Source organism: Acanthopagrus latus, chromosome 23, assembly GCF_904848185.1.
Source record: "Acanthopagrus latus isolate v.2019 chromosome 23, fAcaLat1.1, whole genome shotgun sequence".
NCBI lineage: Eukaryota > Metazoa > Chordata > Actinopteri > Spariformes > Sparidae > Acanthopagrus > Acanthopagrus latus.
The window spans coordinates 24042603-24065656 of NC_051061.1; the positions used below are offsets into that span (position 1 = coordinate 24042603).

At 44.9% G+C, this 23054-nt stretch overlaps 1 protein-coding gene and 1 long non-coding RNA gene across 3 annotated transcripts; one reads left to right on the forward strand and one right to left on the reverse strand.

Annotated features, from left to right (window-relative positions):
* Window positions 1-905: 905 nt before the first annotated feature.
* LOC119013578 lies at window positions 906-7868 on the reverse strand. 2 transcript variants are annotated; one of them, XR_005072779.1, is made up of 3 exons: window positions 7432-7868; window positions 1924-2325; window positions 906-1696 (listed from the first exon to the last, which is right to left on the reverse strand). It is a non-coding gene; the product is annotated as an uncharacterized LOC119013578 (long non-coding RNA). The 2 variants fall into 2 exon arrangements; XR_005072780.1 differs by having other exon boundaries at window positions 1924-2342.
* On the forward strand, window positions 4767-11215 carry foxj1a (forkhead box J1a). Its single transcript, XM_037088211.1, has 3 exons — window positions 4767-5274; window positions 5917-6584; window positions 8393-11215. Exons 2-3 carry the CDS (start codon window positions 5991-5993, stop codon window positions 9257-9259), a joined length of 1461 nt encoding a protein of 486 aa, XP_036944106.1. The 5' UTR covers window positions 4767-5274; window positions 5917-5990; the 3' UTR covers window positions 9260-11215.
* Window positions 11216-23054: the final 11839 nt, after the last annotated feature.

The window sequence follows — 23054 nt, forward strand, 5'->3', positions numbered from 1 at the left end:
GACTGTTATGTCGGTAAAACAGGGCCTGCAGCAGACGGGTGGAGAACAGTTCACCTGACAGAACAACACTAATCTTCTTATCATGAGGCTGCAGCTCTCTTTGTGCCACCAGCCTGAATAATTCATCTGTGGTGCAGGTGAAAGCACATGTGACAGAGGAGGCCTATTTATTATGTATTGTTGGAGGGTGCAGTTACCTGAAGGGTGTTTGGAGCTGGACCTCAGAAAACTCACATCTAAAGAGATCCAGCTGACAGTTAATATAACGTTTTAATATAACATATTATATCTTGGAGGTTAACATCCTTTAACTCATGTACACAGTATGATGAAGCTGTTGTGTATGTCAGTATGTGTTCACATCATAACACAAAACTAATTTTAAATGTTAAACCATCATACATGGAAGACTGAAGCTGCCATTAAATGTGCCAAAAATATGTTAAATATAAATGGAGGCATAAAGTAATAAATAAAATGTGACATTCAATTTGCTCATGCATTTTTTATCCCCCTACTTCTTTACTTTCTCATTACATTTTCCATTTTATGAATTATTTTTTTAATATATATCTTTAAGGAACACTTTGATTGACAGCCCCTTCATTAGCATAATAATGTACATATGTATTCAACAATGCTAAAAGAAAATATGTAAAAATAAAAAAAATGTTTGGATTAAAATGCAAAAGGAAAAAAACAGCAAATACAAATAAATTGATAAAGAAAGTCAGTGAATGTGAGGGTCTCTTATTAAATGAACTTTTATTGAAAAACATCTTTTTTTTTACGTTACTATATCTTCACAAGTCTTAATAGTTTGGATCTGTGTAATATAAAATGCTACATTCATTTTCTGAATGTAAAATTTGACTGAAATCATTCTGTTCATTTCTTCCTGGACTTGTTGTTCAGTCATCCTATCACAGGCTGCCATCTGTGAAGCAGCTCTCTGATTGGTTAAACGGTCACCTCGAGGTCGTTTCTCCACCAAAACAACGACATACAGTGAAACTTAAAGCTCTGAGGTGAATTATTAACATGAAAACTCCTCCACATGCTGGACTTTGTCACAGACTTTGCCTCCTGTCACCTCCTGTTTGTTTCATGTTAGCTCCATGATGTGCCTCCACCTCCATCCACTCACGTGTTTATCTTATATGACAGAGTTTTAATGCAGATTCATTTCAGTTTAGCACAAACACAAGTTTCTACATCAGCGTCTGACTGTAAAACACCTCTGGCTACTAATGTCTTCAGTAAAAGTACAACTTTATATCACCTCAGTGCGCAAAGTTAAAGAGTTCAGTGTCTTTAAATACAGAATAATAACAATTAATATGGTCACAAACATCTAAAAGGTTAGTTTACTGTCCTATACATTCAGAACATCAGCAAATAACTCAAATAACTTTACATGATCCAATAAAAACTGTTTATTGTACTTTTTTTTTTTTTTTTTTACCTCACAACAGTTTAGTTACTTTACACTGAGCAAAAACATTCTGACCAATGATCACAGACTCAGCAGTGACGTCATCACTCTCTCACCAGCATCAAAAACTGTCACTCAATAATAAAACATGTTCATTATTCACAGTTCTGTCCTTCAGTAGCAGCTCTCAGCGCTTCTGTCACCTCTCTCGTCATTAACTGGTGTGTGGCGCCCTCTTCTGTCCGAGAGGCGGTATTACTCCTAAACGCAAACAAAACACATTAAAATCATTTATGATTTAATAATGGAGCCTACATTACCCACAATTCAACACTGACCACTGACTGACATCACTGGAGGCAGTTTATCAGGTTACATTCAGTTTCCTCTGGAGCCACAAAAGGCTTCATTATCTAAATCTGTGTGTGTGTGTGTGTGTGTGTGTGTGTGTGTGTGTGTGTGTGTGTCAGTCAAGTCCACTGGCGAACCTCCTCCTCCTCTTCCTCCTCCTCTTCCTCCTCTCTAATCCCTCTTCCTCCTGAGCCTCCTCTCTCTCAGTGTGAGGTCACTGTGGTTGGCTGCTCCCGCTCTGACCTTTGACCTCTGATGGAGCTGATGTGATGTCTGGTGGGAGGAGGAGGAGGAGTCTGACATGAAGGAGTTTGTCTTGTCAGAATCACTGACCCTTCAGAGTCTGAACAAAGAGAGACATGTGTGAGATCAGAGCAGGGATGGTCCTGGTCCCTCTTGGTTCCTTCTCCTAGTGCTAGCCCCTGTTCTTGGTCCTAGTTCCTCCACCTGGTCCTGGTTCCTCCTGGTCCTGGTCCCTCCTCCTGACTGGGTCCACTGGTCTGACGGACTGGACACAGATGCTCTTGAACTTGTGGCTGCTGGTTCAGAGAAATAACTAAATACTTTTACTCAAGTGCCTGAGAACAACTCGGAGGACTTGTGTTTAACTTATCTCTCTATAAAAGCAAAGAATCTGTGTGTGTGTGTGTGTGTGTGTGTGTGTGTGTGTGTGTGTGTGTGTGTGTCTGTTCCTCAAATATCTCTGCAGATCAGGATCAGTCTGACCTGAGAGTTTCAACATGGCTGCAGCTTGGTTCAAGGGTGTGCAACGTCGCATTTGTTTGGACTACAATGATACCGTTAATAAATTATTTCATAAATGCTTTATAAATTCTGCAGTGAGCTGGCGACCTGTCCAGGGAGCACCCTGCCCTCGCCCTGAGACAAGGCTGGGATTGGCTCCAGCAGCAACACCCCGCGACCCCATGCAAAGGGACAAGCGGTTACAGACAATGACATGACATGGCTTTACCAATTCCGCTAGCATTGCTAACTGTAGCCACCACAGTCACGTGCGCATCAGAGCCAATCACTGCAGAGCTCGAATTTAGGACAACAAGTGGATTTATACCTGCAGCTGCGCGAGCTGGACCGGGATTTTGCCGGCGGTTCGGTCCCGTTCTGTTCATCTAAACTGACTGTTGTGGATTAATGAGACTAAACGAGTCCGGACCGAGTCTGTTCCGGTCTGAGGAGATCCGGAGACGCGCGGACAACAAAGTGGAATCAGAATCTGTGGATGTTCGTGTGTAGCTAGCGGCTAGCTGCTAGCCGTTAGCTGCTAACACGGCCCAGCGTCGGAGTCGACGGACCCACCGACAGGTCCAGAACCGGACTTAGGGTAAATAATGTCCGCCACGCGTTTTCGCGAACATTGCCGTCATTGACTTTGTGTCTGGAAGAAACGGTACAAACGGGCTTTTGTCACGAGAGTGTACCAGCAGCAAGTTTGGCTGTTGAGGAACAGGAAGTCGTGGGAGGGACGGAGGCGGATGAGTGACAGGCAGCGACGGTCAGTATAGAGACAGACAACGATATTGAGAGTTGAGAGATTTGTGACATTTAGCGTGTTTGCAGTGTGTAGTTATTGTGTTATATAGTGTTTGGTGTTGTGTGTTTACTGTGTAGTGGAGTCTCAGGCAGATCTGAGCACTGCCTGCATTTAAATGTAGATACTTACATATAAATTTGTACATTTTTAAAATGTATGCACATATTTGGCAAACAATTTATATTTGCATTATAATTAATAAAAAGTGGTTTGTTAAACATATTTGTGGTTTTCACAGTAAAAAATGTTACTGTTTCTACTCGGATTTTATGGCTTTTTTTGTGATTTTAGGTCCATAGTGTTAATACAGTATGTCAAAATAAAAAAATAACTGTACATTCACACATGTGAGGTTGTGCTGAAAGTAAAGACACAAAGTAAATAGTTTTTAAGGTGAAATAAAATGGCAAAATCAAAAATAGTCAAAAACGGCCAATTATACCCTGGAATATTGGATTTCACATCAAACCTAAATATCCCTGATGTCCCACCTTCAAACAGCCTCATTTGGCCTCCAGGAAAAACTACTTAACCTCCCACTTTTCTATAGGAATACATATTTCCTACTGGCACTGCACTACTTTACATTTAATCCTTCTTTATAGTTTTCTGCATCTCAGAGGGAATCGATCCACACGCACCTGAGAGAGGGTGTGTGTGTGTGTGTGTGTGTGTGTGTGTGTGTGTGTGTGTGTGTGTGTGTGTGTGTGTGTGAGAGAGAGACTGTTTATGGCTTTACAGTCGTCTTTGTGAGGCGCCTCAGGAAACCACTCAGCCACTCTAACACTACGCTCACAGGGCCAAACCTTTTTGTTTCCCTTTTCTCCGTCTCTCTGTCGTATGAACAAAAGTACATTCCTTTACACACACACACACACACACACACACACACACACACACACACACACACACACACACTCCCCCCCTGCCTGTAAGTCCAAACTCTGGGTCCAGGTTGTTTCTCATTAAATCAGAACTGTGTTCTTCTTTCTGCCGTCAGCAGGAACAACATGACAACAAATACATTCAGATATGTTACTGGAGTTAAAGTACTGATACATGAGTGTAAAAGTAATCCATTACAAGTTTCAAGTTTCTCTGAAAAGAATAGAAGTAATGTGAAGTGTACCTAAAGAATCATCAGCACAAAGTTCTGGTTGTTCAGTAAAATATCTCCTGTGACTGAATCTGAGTCCACTGATGAATGTAACTAAGTACATTTACTCAAATACAGTTTTTAACGATGTGAACTCGAGTTTTATACTTCCACTCCACATGTTGGAGGTAAACGTTGTACTTTTACACGTTATTTTATTTACAAGTTACTCTGCAGTCACGTTCATTCATTCTATCAGTAATTTACACACACGTCGGTTAAATATCAGATACTTTTACTCAAGTAATATTCTAACACTACTTACTTGCTGCAGCGTTACTCTCGCACACACGTTACATGTGAAAGTAGCAGTAATATTCGGGACAAACTCAGAGTCTTTGATGGTCTCAGATTAATCTCATTTTAGAGTTTAATTACTGCAGAATTAAAGTAATCCCTATTTAAAGTCCTCGGAGGTCCCCCGGTGAGTCCCCGGGCCTCAGTTTGAGCACCTGCAGCCACAGTTGTCTTGAGAGTGATTAAAAATGAAGCGCCATGGAGACGCGCGGGCCAATGGAGGAGCGGGAAGCTGTTTACAAGGGGGAGTCCCGTTTCTATGGCTGCGGGACAAACCTCCTGCTGCAGGTATTAAACTGCCTCCCGACGGCCTGCAGCCGCTGACCGCACAGAACCGAGCTCATCCACAGGAATCCGTCAGCGTCTCCACCCGCTGAACCAGTGAGCAACAGGTGCAGCTCACTCAGGAGGAGCTGAACATCCGACAACAGCTGCACGTTTGGATTTAAAAAGTCTCCGTTCAACAGCGGAGAAGAAAAGAAGGTGAGTCTGGAACTTTATTATAAAGAGATGAAACCAGATTCTCACACCTGTAACACCTGCACAACATGCACCACATCCAGGCAAAACCACTGAGGTTACATACCGGAACTGAAACAGAGTGAAAAATAATCAGATCTGTATTGTTTTAGCGAAATTAAACGGAATCATTGGTGCTTAAAAAAGGCGCATTTTACGCGTAAATTTCCACAAATCCTCAAATAAACTCTACATCTCAAATTTAATAACGAAATAACAAGTCATTTTAAAGTTTTATTTCCAAAACAATTTAATGCATTTCTGTGCGCCAAATCGCTTCAGGTGCCGTTACAGCGGTGACGCGCTCCGTGCGTAACGGAGTGTTTCGGGAATGTTCTGTGCATCCACACGGAAATCTGTTTCCTTTTTTTGAGGCTTTGGGTTTTTACCTGTTTTGAGTAATGAGTTTTAGTTTCTACATCTCCTCATCACCTACACACACACTTTCACACACACATTCACACTCACAGGTGACAGACAGGATTTAAATGTGGATCTGAGCGTCTTTACGCGCGCACACACAGAGGCTCTGTTTTCAAATAGGGCCATCATTGTCCGGCCTTTCGCACTTTGTTGAAGTTGGGTGTATATTTTGGGTCCTGACAGGCGGTGGCAGGAAGAAGAGGAGGAGGAGGGTGACAGAGAGACAGAGAGAGAGAGAGAGAGAGAGAGAGAGAGCCATGCTGTCTCTGAGCTGTGCTGACCCCTGGCCTGAAGGCTCGGTGGGCCTGGAGGAGGAGGTGGTGACGGCGGCGGCTCAGGCGGAGGAGCGGGACGGCGTCAACAACAACAACAACAACAACAACACAAACACCAACGACAGCAACAACAACAGCAGCTGCAGCTCCATCAACCTGGACGACAGCCTGACCAGCCTGCAGTGGCTGCAGGAGTTCTCCATCCTCGGTGCCAACGTGCCGCAGCAGTCCCACCACCAGCCGCACCTGTTCGGCCACCAGCCGCCGGGTTCCGACGCCCCGGCCTCCCCTCTGGCCGGGGACCCCGCCTCCATCGGCATGCCTCTGACCCCCGGGAAGCCCACAGCGGCGGCCTACAGCAGGATGCAGTCCCTCCCGGGCATCGTGGCTCACGGCCACTGCCCCGACGAGGTGGACTACAAGACCAACGCGCACATCAAGCCGCCGTACTCGTACGCGACGCTCATCTGCATGGCCATGCAGGCGAGCAAGAAGAGCAAGATCACTCTGTCCTGCATCTACAAGTGGATCACCGACAACTTCTGCTACTACAGACACGCTGATCCCACCTGGCAGGTAACAGACCACACACACACACACACACACACACACACACACACACACACACACACACACACACACACACACACACACACACACACACACAGAGTTTTAAAGGACGCATCATTCTCACACACTTCCCTTTGTCTGGGCTGGTGTCAGGGGTCAGATCACAGCTGGAAACAGGCTTTGCTTCTATTTAAAGAACAGAGAAATGTGATTTTAAAGCAGCGCAGCACACTGATCCTCTCAGGCTGACTGAGCTGAGAGCTGATTAATAACTGCAGAGGCCAGAAACTGAGAAACTCTCCCTGAACTGCACAGAAAACATGAATTAAACACTCGGCCCACTCATTTTTTTATCACTTTGCAGCTGACTGGTTGTTCCGGCTGGACAAACACAGGTGTTGGGGGGTGGAAGGAAGAGCAGCAGAATATTTTCCCTCAGCAGAAGTGCAGGAATTTTGAAGAAAAGTTTAATTTCGTTGGATAAATGATTGATGAAGTTTGAGCGTCTGGTTCAGAGCGTTCTGTTATTGTAAGGCCGTGCATGGGGCAGATAATATTTAACAAAGGTCAGCGGGTCACTGCTCCATTTACACTGTGTGTGTGTTTGTGTGTGTGTGTGGTGTTCTGCCATGTGTACTTCCTGCCTCGCCATCAGTTTAAAGGTTATAAGTTTAAAGGAGCAGTTCAACATTTAGGGAAACGCACTCATTTGGTTTCTTGCAGAGAGTTAGATGTCAGATCGAATCTACAGCGAGCAGGTGTTTAGCTTAGCTTAGCTTAGCACAAAGACTGAAAACAGGGGGAAACAGCTAGCCGTCTCCCTCTCTATCCAGAGGTAACGATATCAACCTACCAGCATCTTTTTAGTGTCACAGATTAAAAGTCCACTGTGCAGAGCTCCCTGTGGAGTAGTGAGCAGTGAAGAGGTGGCTGGTTTCGGACACTTGGATTATTATCTGTGACTTCCTGGAGCACCGGTTGGTTGCCTGGTTGCAGCTTGGGTCTAATAGGATTCACCATAGCAACCTTCTATATACTGGAATCACCCAGACACGTTTACACTGCTCACATCACACTAGATGAATTTACTTCAGCAAACTTTGGTTTGCTTTAGTGAGCCTGCAGGGTGATAAAGCAGCTGTTAGCATCGCTGTTGTTTCAGTTAACTCCCCCTGAAGGCAGCAGTGAGGCGACTGCAGAGGAACAAGAGACTTCAAGCAAAACCGTGATAATTCCCGTAAAACTAACTGAGCTGTTTGGTGCATTTATTTTAAAAGTGTAACTGGGTTATCGCTGACTTGATGACACTGTTGTTTCCACGGGTAGGTGACAAACGTGACGGTGAGACATTCATGATGAGAGAGTTTTATTTTTTCTTCTTGAAAATGTGTTTCTTATTGTTATATTTCCAAAACAACCCAAAACATCTCCTGCTGGAAGAGTTCAGACTGAACAGACTGGCTGACTTTGGGTTTAGCTGTCCGCTAACATGACTGAGGACGCGGAGGCGTCTCTGGACTTTTTAATCATTATCAGAGTGAAAGCATCAAATTCTTTCCACGGCGTTTGTAACTGTCAGAAATATCTGCGTTTGCACAGTTTGGTTTCAGTGAATGATGTGTAAGATGATAATCAGCTTTAGAGGTGCTGGTCGATACTGTTGCTGTCCGGCTGCCCTTCTTGTTTATAGTCTTCATGCTGCTGGATGCAGTCAATCCTCTCATCCATCATTGTTATAATCACATTTCCCCACATATCCTTCTATGTGCCGTCCAGAATAAGTAGATGTTTGATGACTTTGTCTCTACTTTCAGAACTCGATCCGACACAACCTGTCACTCAACAAGTGCTTCATCAAGGTGCCGCGGCAGAAGGACGAGCCGGGGAAGGGTGGTTTCTGGAAGATTGACCCGCAGTACGCTGAGCGTCTCCTGAGTGGCGCCTATAAGAAGCGGCGAATGCCTCCGGTCCAGATCAACCCGGCCCTGCAGAGCCGGCTCAGGATCAACCTCCAGCCCCAGTCCAGAGGCCCCTGGAGTCCCGCAGGAGGTCAGAGCGGCCTGCGCGTCAACCCAGATTCCCAGCAGCTCCTCCGGGAGTTTGAAGAAGCGACCGGTGCCGACCAGAACTGGGACCCTCACCTGGCTGAGGGGACCATGTTGGGGTCCTGGCCGCTGGTCAGAGGAAAAAGTGGGCAGAAGAGGAAACAGTCACTGGAATCCAGACTTGGTGCCACCAAAGCTCCCCGACGCTCCAGCTCCCCGCTGCTCTCCATAGACGAACAGAAGGAGATCGGACCTCTGAAGGGGGACTTTGACTGGGACGCCCTGCTGGACTCGGCCCTCAGTGGAGAGCTCAGTCTGGAGGAAGGAGAACCTCTGAGCCCCATCATGAAGGAGGAGGACCTGACGGTCCGAGGGACCCACATCTCTCCTGTTGAAGCTCCTGCAGGTGCGGCGGACATCCATGTGTTGGTGGAGACTCAGAGGAATAATGAGGTGTCAGACTTTGATGAGGAGACCTTCCTCGCCACAGCCTTCCTGGAGAGCCCCTGGCCGGAGGAGGAGGAACAGTGCCGCAGTGACTTCCTCTGTAGTTCCTCCGTCAACCTGGACCAGCTGTTTGACCTCGGGGACTCGTTAGGCGGAGACCCGAGCGCCCGGATCGACACCCTCCTTTGAGGAATAGCTGCTGTCCAGCAGGTGAAGACACTCGACTATCCTACTGAGGAACAACAGACTACTTTTTTTGTTTTGTTTTTTTTACACTTAAACAACTTTTATTGTCCTTTTCAAGATGTTTAAAGTATTTTTAGATTTAACTTCTGATGCTGATTGATACAGGAAGTACATGATCCGCCATCTGTCATGTGATGGTGTAATTACACAGTTTGGCCACAATTGTCTCCACCGCCCGGCGCCCTCGTCAGGAGCCAGATGGAGCTCGGGATGTTTGTAGGAACGCAGACGCAAACCTGGAAGTTAAAAAACATTTTTGGTTGCTTTTAGCCAACAATGGTAATTTGTGTGTTAAACGTACTACAAGAAACTTTTAGCTGGTTATGAAACAGATTAAGTTTGATGCCCCTAAGTCTCATAATTACAAAGATTTTAGCCGAGTGTTAATTAGGAAACAAGCTGCTCTGTAGTCTGGTGGGCCGGCAGCAGATACTCCTGCATGTCATTTTATATTCGCCTTACAAACAAGTTACATCTTGCTGTTGGCTTCTTACAACCGAGTGCCCACTCTGCCCACTCAAAGCTGACTTCGTTTCATCCTGTAACAGTAACTAATCTTACATAACCACAAACATTGAAATTAAAAAATACATCTTTCTTCTGCCCACCAGTCTGATCAGAATCTTTACTGCTTCAGTCCACAGGGGGCGCCAGAATCAACACAAACAAAGGTCCTTGTAGCTGCTTTAACCTAAACTGAACTCAAAGCAAACACTTCATATTTTACTTCACCACAGTGAGCGAATGCACTAATGTTGCATCTCCATTAGATAAAAAAACGTCTTGTGGCTTTTTGAATGTGGGCGTGAGCGACACGTCACTGTTTACATTAAGAGTTGTCGTTCATCAGGCTGAATCTGTGGGACAAACAAGATAAAAACACGCGACCTGAATATTTTCAGAAGACGACCGATCTTCAGTTCTGTCTTTATAGCAGCAATGATCGCCGCTGACAGAGAAGTAACTTGTTTCTTGTTTTAATATGAGTGTAAATATTGTGACTGCAGCACTACGAGGATGAAAAATGAGATGTTTGCCAAATGATGTTTGGTGTAGAACTGATTAACTGTATTAGTTGTGTTTGTGTGTTTGGGGTTGTTGGTACTAACTGCTCTCTGTCTGCATTTGTCAGAAAATAATTAGTAGAAATGTTAGAAATTATGCAGGTTAATTATTTTTTTCAAGGGGGGTGAAAACAGTATATTTTCATACAAGACTGAAAACATTTAGATTAACTTGGTAACAGATCTCTTTGTCCATGTGACAGCAGAGGAAATGTCCAAGCTTCATGTTGAAAAGTTCAAATGGACACGAAAACGGCTCAAGGCAAAATTCTCCAACAAAGACCCATTAAGACTTTAAAATGCTGACTTTAGAAAGAACACGGCGCCTGTAAATGAATACCTGACCTTCAATGTGCCAAGAACAACACTTGGGACTCGACAGGGTGGCTGCGTTTTTATTACAGAGAAGAAAAAATGTCTTTTATTTGTGGCGGTGTTCATGAAGAGACGCTCACAAAAGATCTGCTGCAGCCTGGATTAAACAAATCAGTCGATATTAACTCTAAAGATGCAGTTATGTTGCTCCTGTTTCCTCTAAAATGTGTGAAAGTGCAATCAATGTACAGTTGTTCTATTTTACAGTCAGTCTGTTCATGCAGTTTACGCTGGAGTTTCACAGGTTTGTGTATTAAGAGCTGTCAGTAAGGACTCTTAATGAAAACAAAGCGACCCTGAATGGTTTGTGTATTAGCTCTTCTCGATCAATTAACACTTTTAATGTCTCTTACCTCATGATTGGTTCAGTGAAGTCAGACGGACTGTATGCATTCCTTTACTCTCCTCTTTTTATTTTATTTTCCACTTTTCTTTGTCAATAAAAAAAAAATACATTTCACTGCATCTTGTTTGTCTAAATGGTGTATTTAACTTGTTTTTAGTCAGACTAGCACAGGTACGATGGAGGTCGGTCACAGGCGTGTGGCATTCCTGTTCTTTTGTGTTAATTCATGAATGGTCAGGATTCATTTTGTGCCACAGCAGACAACAAACACAGAACAGGTCAAAGCATGCAGAGCAACTACAGAACAGCGAGGAGTTGATGGGAGGAAACTCACCAGACTCCCTTAGAGAAACGCTCACTTTTGTGAATTGCTGCATCAGGAGAAACATTACAAATATTACTGAAGGCTATCTATGATGAATTTTTAATTATGTGGTTCTTCGTGTAAATTCAGCAAGTTCTCTACTTTTCCATCAGTATGGGGGGAGATAATGACTCCATAAATCCACATAAAAAATCCTTAAGAATGATGCTCCTTACATGTGCAGAACTTGCCTTAAATAATAAATGATTTTGAGTTTTTTCAGTATCAAAGTAATCCAGTGATCGTTGTCTGTACGTCCACATGTTCACTGCAAACAGGAAGCGCTCACAGCTGATTCGACATGTGGTGAATGGAGTTTTAATGGCGTTTCACATTCATTCTGGTGATTTGGTTGAACAGTGCAAATGTTTTACTGTGAAGCTCCAGAACTGTTCTGTGGACTCTGACACTTCACCTGACTTTATATCATCAGGAGCAGGAGAGGACATGTGAGTTAAACTACCTGGGTGCTTCTTCAAAATGTAGTTAAACTACTTTGATCTCATGATGTTTTTTATACTCTGATGCTACATGTTAGCATTTAGCTCCCCGCAGCACCGAGTCTCACGGAGCTGCAGACCTTCTTGTTGTCTTGCTGTCCCACCCTGTCCTCCTCCCTCCCTCCCCCCGGCGCTTTAGTGTTTCTGTACGTGAGATTTACGTTGGTCTTTTCCTGCTCATCTCTTTGGGGCTCTGGCTGAGATCAGGCAGTGGATGGTAATAGTAGCAGGGGGTGGCTGGGTTTCTCTTTCAGGGCTTTGTCTGTGCTCAGTCACACTCTTGTTCCCCACAGCTCTTGGATCTGTGGCCCTTCATTGGGTCGGTGTGGGGTCTAACAGGGACAAGTGTCCCACGGCCCCATATATCACCGGCTGTCTGCGCCGCTGTAGACCACACCGTCTCTCTCTGACCCTGCTGCAGATTAGCTAGGTGGCTCGCGTTCAGAGCGCCACATGAATAGCCGCAGTAATCAAATGCAAATACGTAGAATCTAAGGAGGCCGCGTCCCCCCGGGGTCGCGAACAGACGGCTTCTCTGTCAGTGAGCGTGTCTGTCTGTGGTCACTGATGAGGTAATGACGGCTGAGAGATGAAGGCAACAGATAGAGCGCTGTAACGCTACACCTCTGTATGATGGACACCCAACACTCCACTGGAAGGCCAGGATCCTGCATCTTCATGCCCAGACTCAGAGCTGTTTTCCTGGAAAGGAGAGCTGACGTTTCCCCTTCCCCCCGGCCTGAGCTCCCTGCAGGCCCCCCTGGACCGCTTTTACCTGCTGGACTGAGCTCTCCAGCTGGATTGCAGGGCTCATAATTATAATGTGGCAGGCCGGTCAGATGAGAGGCCCACGGTAACCTGATGCAGGTATTATTCACTGGGCCTGCTGACGGCTGCAGGTAAGAGGAGCCTCCAGGTGAAACGCTAACCCTCGCCGCTTGTTCCAACCCAGAAACGCTGCAAACTGAAAGTGCTAAACGGCAACACCCGATGTGGCCGGGATGATGAAGCAGCCATTTACAGAAGAGCTCAAACATTTTGTGCCCCGAGATTATATTTACAGTTACTGCCAGTTAAACTAAAGATCTCAGACTACAAGGAATCATATGATCTCCCTTAATAAGGATAATTTAAAAGTCTTCTCGTCCATGTCAGCTAAAACTTCTGCTCAGAATCCACTGTTGGCACAAAAAACAAATACTAAAACTAAACAGTAACAAATTCAGTCAAGCGACCGAGTAACATACTGTCTAACAGCAGTAAACATAAAACTGAAAAGTTAAATTACATAATGTAGCTGATGTCACATAATTATCTACATTTGTAACAGAAGTAATAACACAGATAGCACACACATCCTGCAGACGTTGGCCAGATGAATATGGTTCATGTTGGAAAGAGCGTTTGCTAGCTGGGAGGACGTCGGCATTTGTTTGGCGTCTTGCCAACATCTTGAGTAGCTGAGTGAACTTTAGATTCAGAATCTGTCTCATCATGTGACAAACTGTGTTGAGATCACAGATGTCAGGGGAGATATCTCCAAGAACAGCAGCAACACAGAATTAGAACCGTAAATAAACAGAAAAAACACACTGAAATGATCAGAAAAACAGATATAACAGGAAAATGAGTTTGGTGGTGTTACATGTGAGTAACCAAGTGGAGGAGAGAGATCTACGTGTTGGGTTTAAGTTCAGACTCTGTCGGTCTGGATCTGATGAAGTTATCAGCCGCTGCCATGGGCTCGTTTGTCCGTCTGTTGCCCCGCGACTCGTCTGGTATTCATCTGGAGGAACTCTTACAAAACGGACGCTGGTGAAGGATCTGCTGCGATCGGGACTGAAGCTTATCTGCAGGTCCAACCACAAAAACAAAGATGTGAAAAAGTGGACGGAGGAGAGACGGGGAATACATCTTTTTTATCACACAGCTAATGAAAGGCCTGTTGCCGGGGCAACGGCTGGTACCATTGTCATGTAGGTCCGGGGAGGGGGGGCGGGGATGGGTGAGGGTCTCTTACTGGTCTGACTGGAGCTGTGGGGATGAGTGGGACTGTGGAGGGAGGCTGGATGGAGCCCCAGATTTATTACAGAGCTGCTGTTTGTGAAAGTTCACTTACCTTCGCAAAGAGAGGCTCCACTCCTGTCAGAGAAACAGATCCCAGGCTCTGAGTCTGAACTATCCCCTGCTGCTGAGTGTGATGTTCACACAACTTCACACACACAACTTCACAGCAGCGGTGGAGGAAACGTTCACATCCTTCACTTCAAGTAAAAGTCTCCACAGTATGACTGTTCCCTCTGTTCCTCCTGCAAACCATGAATACGTTGAATAAATTTCACAAGAATCATCAACATTTCGACAAAACACGTAATCTCACATTCAGATTATGTTTAAATGAACTGATTCACAGTCAGGAGGAGCGTGGGACCAGAGACCACTGTTCAAGACTGTGTTTCAACATTTGTAACAGTGAGACTGTCACAGTCTTAACGAGACCTTCGGAGAATTTCAAACCATGTTTGTGGGAATGAAAACAGACATTTTTAATGAGACACTGAAACAATTTCAAGCCGTGTTCATGGCAGAAAACAGTTTTCCTTTAATGAGACATCAGGTCAATCTGCAACCTCGTTTGTGGCACAGAAACCAGGAGATTTAATGAGACATCACAACATCTTCCAGTCATGTTTGTGGCGACAGAATCAGATAATTAAACCAGACACTGAACTTTTCCTGAAGAAAACGGTCTTGGTACCTAAACCTAACCAGACTGTTAGCACAGCGTTGTTAGCACATAAGATTGACAACTGAACATAAAGATGATGTTAAATTGCAGTAGATCCTAAATTTGCAGTTGCAAAACAAACTTTGCCAACATTCATTCTGGTCATAGGGTTGAAAAGTGCAAATATCACAAACTGACTGACTGAAAAACTCTTTCAAGCCAAAATCTTCAGTGTAGACGCAGATTCATTTTGGATTGTGTCTCTTCTAGAAGCTCCAGAACGGTTCTGTGGACGACGACACTTCACCTGACTTTCATCAACATGGAGGGAGGAGAGGACGACTGGGTTTTACTGTTTGGCTGAACTGTTCCTTTAAACGACATCCGATCCAAGCAGACACTTGTGACACTTGACACAAATGTTTGATGGAGAGTTCAACAGGTTTAAAAAGTCTTAAACAGATCATATCAATCAGCTGATGTGAACATTAACTCTTGGTTTGTTTTTCTCTCCTGTATTTCCTGATGGGGATTCATGCTTTTTTTCAGCACCACCATGTGTTGGAGGACGTCCTGTTTTAGCGTAGTTGTGTCTTTGTGTTGTGTCAGTATCCATTAAAATGCACTAAAACACGCTGTTGACTATAAAATCATAAATATTCTGTCAGAGCCATACGGGCGCTGGTGTCGGGGTCAGGACAAAGACCTGTAGATCATTGTATGCAGGATGTTAAGGATGACGCTGGGTGTATGTTTGGGGAGTGTGTGTGTTTGTGTGTTTGCCTGTGTGTGTGTGTGTTGTAGTGCAGGCTGATGCCCTCTTTGTCAGGAAGACACAGGCAGAGGGTAATCCGACATCCATCACAGGCTTAGTGAGCAATACACACTCTGCGTAACAACCAGGAAACAATACCCGGGGAAACAGTGGGAGGGCCTCTTTATTCATTACGCAAGGCCGGGGGGACGCTCTGAATGAGGCTGCAGAACACCAGCATGACAAAGCCAATTCTGGAGCGACCAGTAAAGCTCCACAGAGAGCTGAGAACAACACTGGGAACCAGAGAGACACGACACTGAACGCCTCACGAAGGGTTCATCCTGTATTTCTTGACTGTTGAAGCTGCGGCTGGTACAGAAGGATGATTATGATAACAGCAAAAGTGATGACGTTTTCAACAGAAACACTTCCCTCGTTCCATCTACGTGTCCTCTGACTGATCCCAGCACCATACGCCATACGCTGTGACGGTTATCTTTACACAGACCTGTCTCCATCTTTACACAGACCTGTCTCCATCTTTACACAGACCTGTCTCCATCGTTACACAGACCTGTCTCCATCTTTACACAGACCTGTCTCCATCTTTACACAGACCTGTCTCCATCTTTACACAGACCTGTCTCCATCTTTACACAGACCTGTCTCCATCACATCTTTACACAGACCTGTCTCCATCGTTACACAGACCTGTCTCCATCTTTACACAGACCTGTCTCCATCTTTACACAGACCTGTCTCCATCACATCTTTACACAGACCTGTCTCCATCTTTACACAGACCTGTCTCCATCACATCTTTACACAGACCTGTCTCCATCGTTACACAGACCTGTCTCCATCACATCTTTACACAGACCTGTCTCCATCTTTACACAAACCTGTCTCCATCTTTACACAGACCTGTCTCCATCTTTACACAGACCTGTCTCCATCACATCTTTACACAGACCTGTCTCCATCTTTACACAGACCTGTCTCCATCACATCTTTACACAGACCTGTCTCCATCACATCTTTACACAGACCTGTCTCCATCATCTTTACACAGACCTGTCTCCTGTACTCCTGACATGAAGGTTAGCATATACATGCTCAGTAATGTGAATCTGATATGACATGTTTTGTCAAAATGTGAATACTACACGTATAAAATGCCATTTTAATGTATCTGGCGACTGGTCGTCAGATTATTATACTAAAGTAAAAAACACAGCTGCTCTGGTCAATGAATACTTAAAAGTAATGAGTGCCAGGGGAGGTTATATATTATGTACTGATTTTCTTGATGTTTTTTGTTCTTTTTATTCATGTCAAGACAAAGTGGAGGACAGCAACAACGAATGCTTCTGATGAAAGCTGCGGTGGAGCTGCCTGCAGCTACAGACAGACTCTGGTCCTGACTCTGGTGATAAAACACGTCGCCATGTGAAATCACAAATCAGCCAGCTGCCATTAAACGGTGCGACTGCAGCAGACTGATAGCAGAGAGAGAAAGAGCGCGATGTTACAGAGCGCTGCCAGAAACATCCCGACTGTGAGGCGTTTGGGAATCGTCCTGGAGGGTCGCTCTCTCGCTCCGTCCCATGTCCACTCTCATCAAGTCATTCTGTGGACGCTTTAAATGGAAACACAACAGAGACGCTGAGCGGCTCTTTGCTGGGGGTGCGAGGCTGCTCCGGTGAATGGGGTCAGCTTCTGACTGGTGCTGAGCAGCGAGGGGGTCTGAGGCTTGGACCGGGCCTGACCGGGTGTGTGTGCAGGAGGCCTTTGTCGCTGTTGTCGCCACGGCAGCTCACCTATTGAGGGTAGAGTCTAAGATATGTAAAGCAGCAGCGTTTCAAAGCGTTCCCTCCGCTGTGGAACAAACAAAGAAATAAAGAAATCAAATTAAAGTTTGGAAAGGAGTGAGTAAAGAGAGGGAATAAGAGAGAAAGTATCCTCTGTGGTAAATGCTTATGCAGCGGGCCAAGCCATGTGTTGGAATCCGATGAGTGTTGAGAAATGGAAAAAGAAAGGAATGATTAAAAGCCGGAGCGAGGTGGAGGGAGGCTGCTATGCTCTTGTTTGCAAGGAGAGGTATTTTCAGTTCTCATTGAGCCGGTCCAAGTCCTGCAGGCGGCTTGGTGAGTCTCCCACCCAGCATTGAGAGGCAGGCCTGGGCATGCCTGGCCAAGGTCAAACCGTGGCCGCCAAGAACGCAGACGGCTCAGCCCGCCCCCAGCAGCCACTTCGCTCTGTTTATGTTTGTTTTTGTCAGAGCGTTTCCCTCCTCAGGGATCGCCTTGGCGGCTCGGCCTCTCCAGAGGGTTCGGCAGCACGCAGCAGGTGTCAGGTGACTCTTCCTCCAGGACGACGTGTCCGAGGTGAAGAGCTGCTGCAGCACTCCATCACACTGAATCTAGGCCACAGGTATAAAGTCACCTGCTCCTGTTGAGTTATTTCAGGTGGGATGTCGTGTTTGTGCCTCGTCACTGCTCCGGAAGAGAACCAGCAGCTGTATCTGGAGGAAACAATGCTCATAGCTGGCGTGAAATGTCTCAGACAGGAGTGTAAGCTGAGAATCTGTTTGGTAACTGACTCTGGTATTTAGAGACCATTGTTCTGTCACTGCACTGAGCCACTCACCTTTATGTTACCTGGACAGCAAAACACTGCCGAACCCTGGAAAACAACACAGAGGAAAAACATCTGACGAAAGCACAGACCAGTGAAACGTATAGTTTTATAAAGGTGTTAGATAAGCTAACACCTCCTATGGATCCTGAACAACTGAGGAGGTCGACTGCTGTGACTCCCAACACAATATACAGTGTTTGAGTGACCACACAAGCTTACAGGACCTTCATCAGTCGCCACGTAAATCTGCCTGAAACAGGCTCATGATGTTTTATACACAAAAACAGAAAGAAGTTCATGTAGAACATTTGCTGAATTAACAAGAAGGTCCAAATAATGCAGAATGAGTCAGAGACAGAGTTTCACAGAGTTTATAAAGTGTCTCCAACTCAACAACTCACTAAACTGACACATTTGTTAAGGGAGTCTGGGGACTTTCTCCACGGGGACAAAGAAGTCGCCTATATTGTTCCTGTTTAGTGTCTTTGTAACATGTGACATGTTTAGATCAATAACATGTTTCTTCTTTCATAAATGGAGTGTAAATGGTGAAATCAGTGTAAACAGTGTGTTCAAACAGCTGATCAATGTTGGCAGGTAAGACTTTAGCACTTTAGACACAGAAGCAGACAGGCTGGTACAGACATGCTGCCACAAACTGACACTTTTTACAAGGAGACAAACAACTTCAGCTGAAAGATTTAATGCTGAATTTACAACAAGGACACAATGAGTCAGAATCTGTCAGAGACACAGTTTCACTACGTTATAAAGTTTGTTTTAACTCAACAACTCTTAAATCACCACATTTGTTAATGGAGTCTGGTGATGTTGTGTCACTGGTTCAAGAGTTGGATCAGTTCAAACAGACAGTGTGTTCACAAACATCTGCTGCTGACACTGGAGACCAAACTTCTTCTTCTTCTGCTTCTTCTTCTTCTTCTTCTTCTTCTTCTTCTTCTTCTTCTTCTTCTTCTCCTTCTTCTTCTTCTTCTTCTGCTTCTTCTTCTTCTTCTTCTTCTTCTTCTTCTTCTTCACGGTCGTGGACTCTCGTTCTGTTTTTCTTCTTCCAACGTTCCCCATTTTTCCCAAAATAAGGATAAAACAGTGCAGGGGTTCCAGGTTCAGGGTTAATAGTTGATCTAATAACCTGTTTAGTCGGGGAATGATTGACTTCTCAGGAGGGAAAAAACTGGCAGTTTGAAACAGAGAATGTTTCTGCAGACTTAAATCGTCACACAGAGTCATGATCATTTATTCTAACTGTCCCTTCAGATCGGACCTCGGCTGTTTGTGTTTGTTCTGTTCGGATTGTTACAACCTGCTGCTTTTTTTATAAAAGTTCATGTCTGAACAGTGTGACTATGAAATTTACGACACCTCCTCCTCCTCCTCCTCTGTTCCTCGCAGCATCACTCCTGTCGTCTTTACAGCTGGGTGAGTCGGGAGGGAGGCGGGACGCTGTGTTTGTGTGTGAGGAGGTCTTTACACCCCCCGCCAGGGATCAGACAAACACTTATTAACTGAGAGGAATGCAAACAGGCCGGAGCTGCTGCTGAGACGCAGGACGGTGGAGGGTGAGGGGTCGGGGTGGGAGGAGGGGGAGGATGTGGGGGTGAAGAAAGGGAAAGGAGAAAAAGGAGAAGACACCCTCTCCTCCTCCTCCTCCTCCTCCTCCTCCTCCTAAACTTCTTGTAAACTCCCCACCCAGGAGACCCATCCAGAATGTTCCAGAACAATGAGGCTCCAGCTCAGACGAGGTCCAGTACAGAAGAAGATCAGCGCCACTTCAAACAGAACAAACAACTAACTGAGTTCTGACTCTTAGTTGTGAGAATTATGATTCAGTTTTAATCCCAGAATTCTGACTTTAATCTCAAAATAAAAGTCAGGACATTTTTTTTTCTTGTTCAGTGAAACTCTTCAGTCTGTCCAGAGACGAGGTGACCTGATGGGCTTCAGACGGAGGTCGACCTCCTGACATGTGGACCTGTTCATTTCAATCTGAGTTCTTTTCTGAATAGACGTTTCGCTAAATCACTGATAAAGACGGCCTTTATTGATCAAACAGGACATTTTAAAGACGTCACTTTGAGCTTCAGATATGTAACTTCCTGTCTGATTCTCTTTATCCAATTAGTCCTGAAGTAAACAAGAGGAGGACGCGGGTCAGTGCAGAGCAGCAGCAGGTTCCTGTAGAGGAGGGAGGGTCCGTGTCACGCACGACAAACGACAACAGATTGAGCAGATTAGTGAGCGTGAAGCTGCAGCAGCGAGAGGACGACTGAGAGGTGTCGCTGCTCCCTCAGACGCTCTGTTTGGTAATGGATTTGACTTTTTCTCAACGCTTCAGATCTGTTTGCAAACGATCCACAGCAGCTCTCAGATGTCGGAGGGTGCGAGGTGGCGTTTAGTGTGCCGAGGAAGTATTCACATCCTTTGCATTAAAATGTCCCAGTTGTGTCTCATATTATCAACGATATTGATAACGTCTGTTCTGAATTGGCACAGTAAATTAAAAATGATTGAAGTAATCTATTCATCTGTCAAGCCAGAGACCACTGTTCGAGACTGTGTTTCAACATTTTCAAAAGTGAAACCACTGGATACTGTTGATGAGCTGTCGGGATATTTTGCAGCGGTGCTGAACAGAATCCAAGACTCCAGAGGCCCCGAGACCCCAAACTGATCTGAACAGATGTTATGTACACCCTCGATGAGCTGTATGCTAATAAAAACTTACTTTTGCAAAGAAATCCCTCCAAAAAGAAGCTGCTTACGGGTGCAGAACTTGCCCTAGAAACATCATGTTTTTAAGTTTTCTCAGTATCACAGTGATCCAGTGACAGTCGTCTGTATATCTAGAGGTTCACTGCAAACAGGAAGTGCTAACAGCTAATTCGGCAAAGTTTTAATGTAGTTTTGGAGCATTTCTTTTGGAATTTTGGTTGTTTTTTCCATTTTAAATCAAGTCTCCAGCTATTTCGCTTGTTTAGCAGAATGACACTTCACCTGACTTTGACTGAATGTAGGTTTTTGAGTGAGCTGATCCTTTAAATGTGTGACGTTGGGCTGTATGAATGAAAAATGAAAATGTTAAACCCTCCACTGTGTTTCTGTGTCGATCTTGTTTCTCAGTTTGGTCCACATGTGAGCAGGACACGATGACCTCTCACCATGACCTTGCTGGCAGTCGTCCCCTCGGTGTCTCAGCCTCTCGCTGTCCTCAGGGCTCATTTTGCAAGTCAACAATTCACATAAAGCAGAAGCACCCCGCCGCCCCTGGACCGAGCATACAAACGGCCGCTTTATTCAGTGCCGGATTAAGGAATCAGGGATCCTGAAAGGCCAGCGGACTCAGGAGTTAAGCGGCCGTGAATGAGATGTGGCGACTCCAAAACAAAGATACTGTGTCACTCACGCAGCACCGAGGGGAGCGCTGACGTCACGGCTCACAAAGGAGGCTGTAAAATACTGAACGCCACCAAACACTGCTGCTCTCAACTCAAATATTCACCAGAGCCGCTGCCAGCTCGCTCCTTTGAGTCCACACAGAAAACCTTTGCAGTGTGACTCCACATTTTGATCCATATTGGGTAAAATATAGGCTCGTCTCCTCATGGGTGGCCCGGTTTGGCCACAGGACTCAGGATTGCGGACCCTCGTAGTGGTCTCCATGGGGATGAGGAGGACTTGGGGAGGTATCCGGCTTTACTGGAAACACAGTTTATTGTTGACTTTCAGGAATGGGGAGGGGAGTGCTCAGGAGGAGGAGGAGGGGGAGGAGGAGGGGGGGGGCGGGGGAGGAGGGGGAGGAGGAGGAGGAGGAGGAGGAGGAGGAGGGGGAGGAGGAGGAGGAGGAGGAGGAGGAGGGGGAGCAGCAGAGTTTCCTTCCTGGTCTTGTGAACATGGTCTCAGCTGGTACCTGCTCACCTCACAGCTCAGGTGTGAGGCCCTGCACACTCAGACTGATAGCACAGATGTATCAGGATACTTTACTGAAATTAAAGTACCGAAATGTCCATTATAAGTAAAAATCCTGCATTGAAAGCATCACTCTGTAAAAGTGCAGAAGTATCAGATACATGTAATCAAAGGTTAAAGCATCAAAACATACTCTAGTAAAAGTGAAGATATCATGTTAAAGTCAGCCGCATGAGTAGTACTCGAGTAAAAGTACCATTAAGAATAAATAAATAATGTATATATTTATATGCATGTATAGACTGCAGCTAACCAATTATTATTTTATCACAACCTTTTTTTATCTGAATGCCAAAATGTAATGTAAACTGGAAAGTAACTAGTAACTAAAGTTTCCCAATACATGATGTGGAGTAAAAAGTACAACATGAGTCTCCAAATATTAGTTGAGTGGAAGAATAAATAGTATAAAACTGAGATATAGAATATCGCAGTAACTGAGTAAATGTACTTTGTTACATTCCATTCAATGCTGCTGCAGTGTGAAGTCAAGTGATGTTTGTGATAAATGTTGTGTTTTAGCTCCCTCTGCTGGGACCACACACACACACACACACACACACACACACACACACACACACACACGCACGCACGCACACACACACACACACACACACACACACACACACACGTTTACTTCCATAATGAAAACTCAAAAATATTCATTTTACTGTGAAATAAATCAGGATTATTTCCTCTCAGGTGAGGAACTACTCATCTGTAGATCATTTTGGGAACTTTTCAAAAGCAACACATTTTTTTTTCTATTAAAAAAAAAGGATCATTTCAGCTCCTCACATGTGAGAATTCACTGTTTCTCTTCTTCTCTGACAGAAAACAAAACATTTAAATGTTCTTTTACTGAAGGCTCCTTTTAATGAATTACTATTTATTATGATAATATTATTTCACATAGATGTATCTGCACGTTGACTGAAGGCCCACCTGAGTCTGTCCGTGCTCACTTCTTGTTGTTGTGA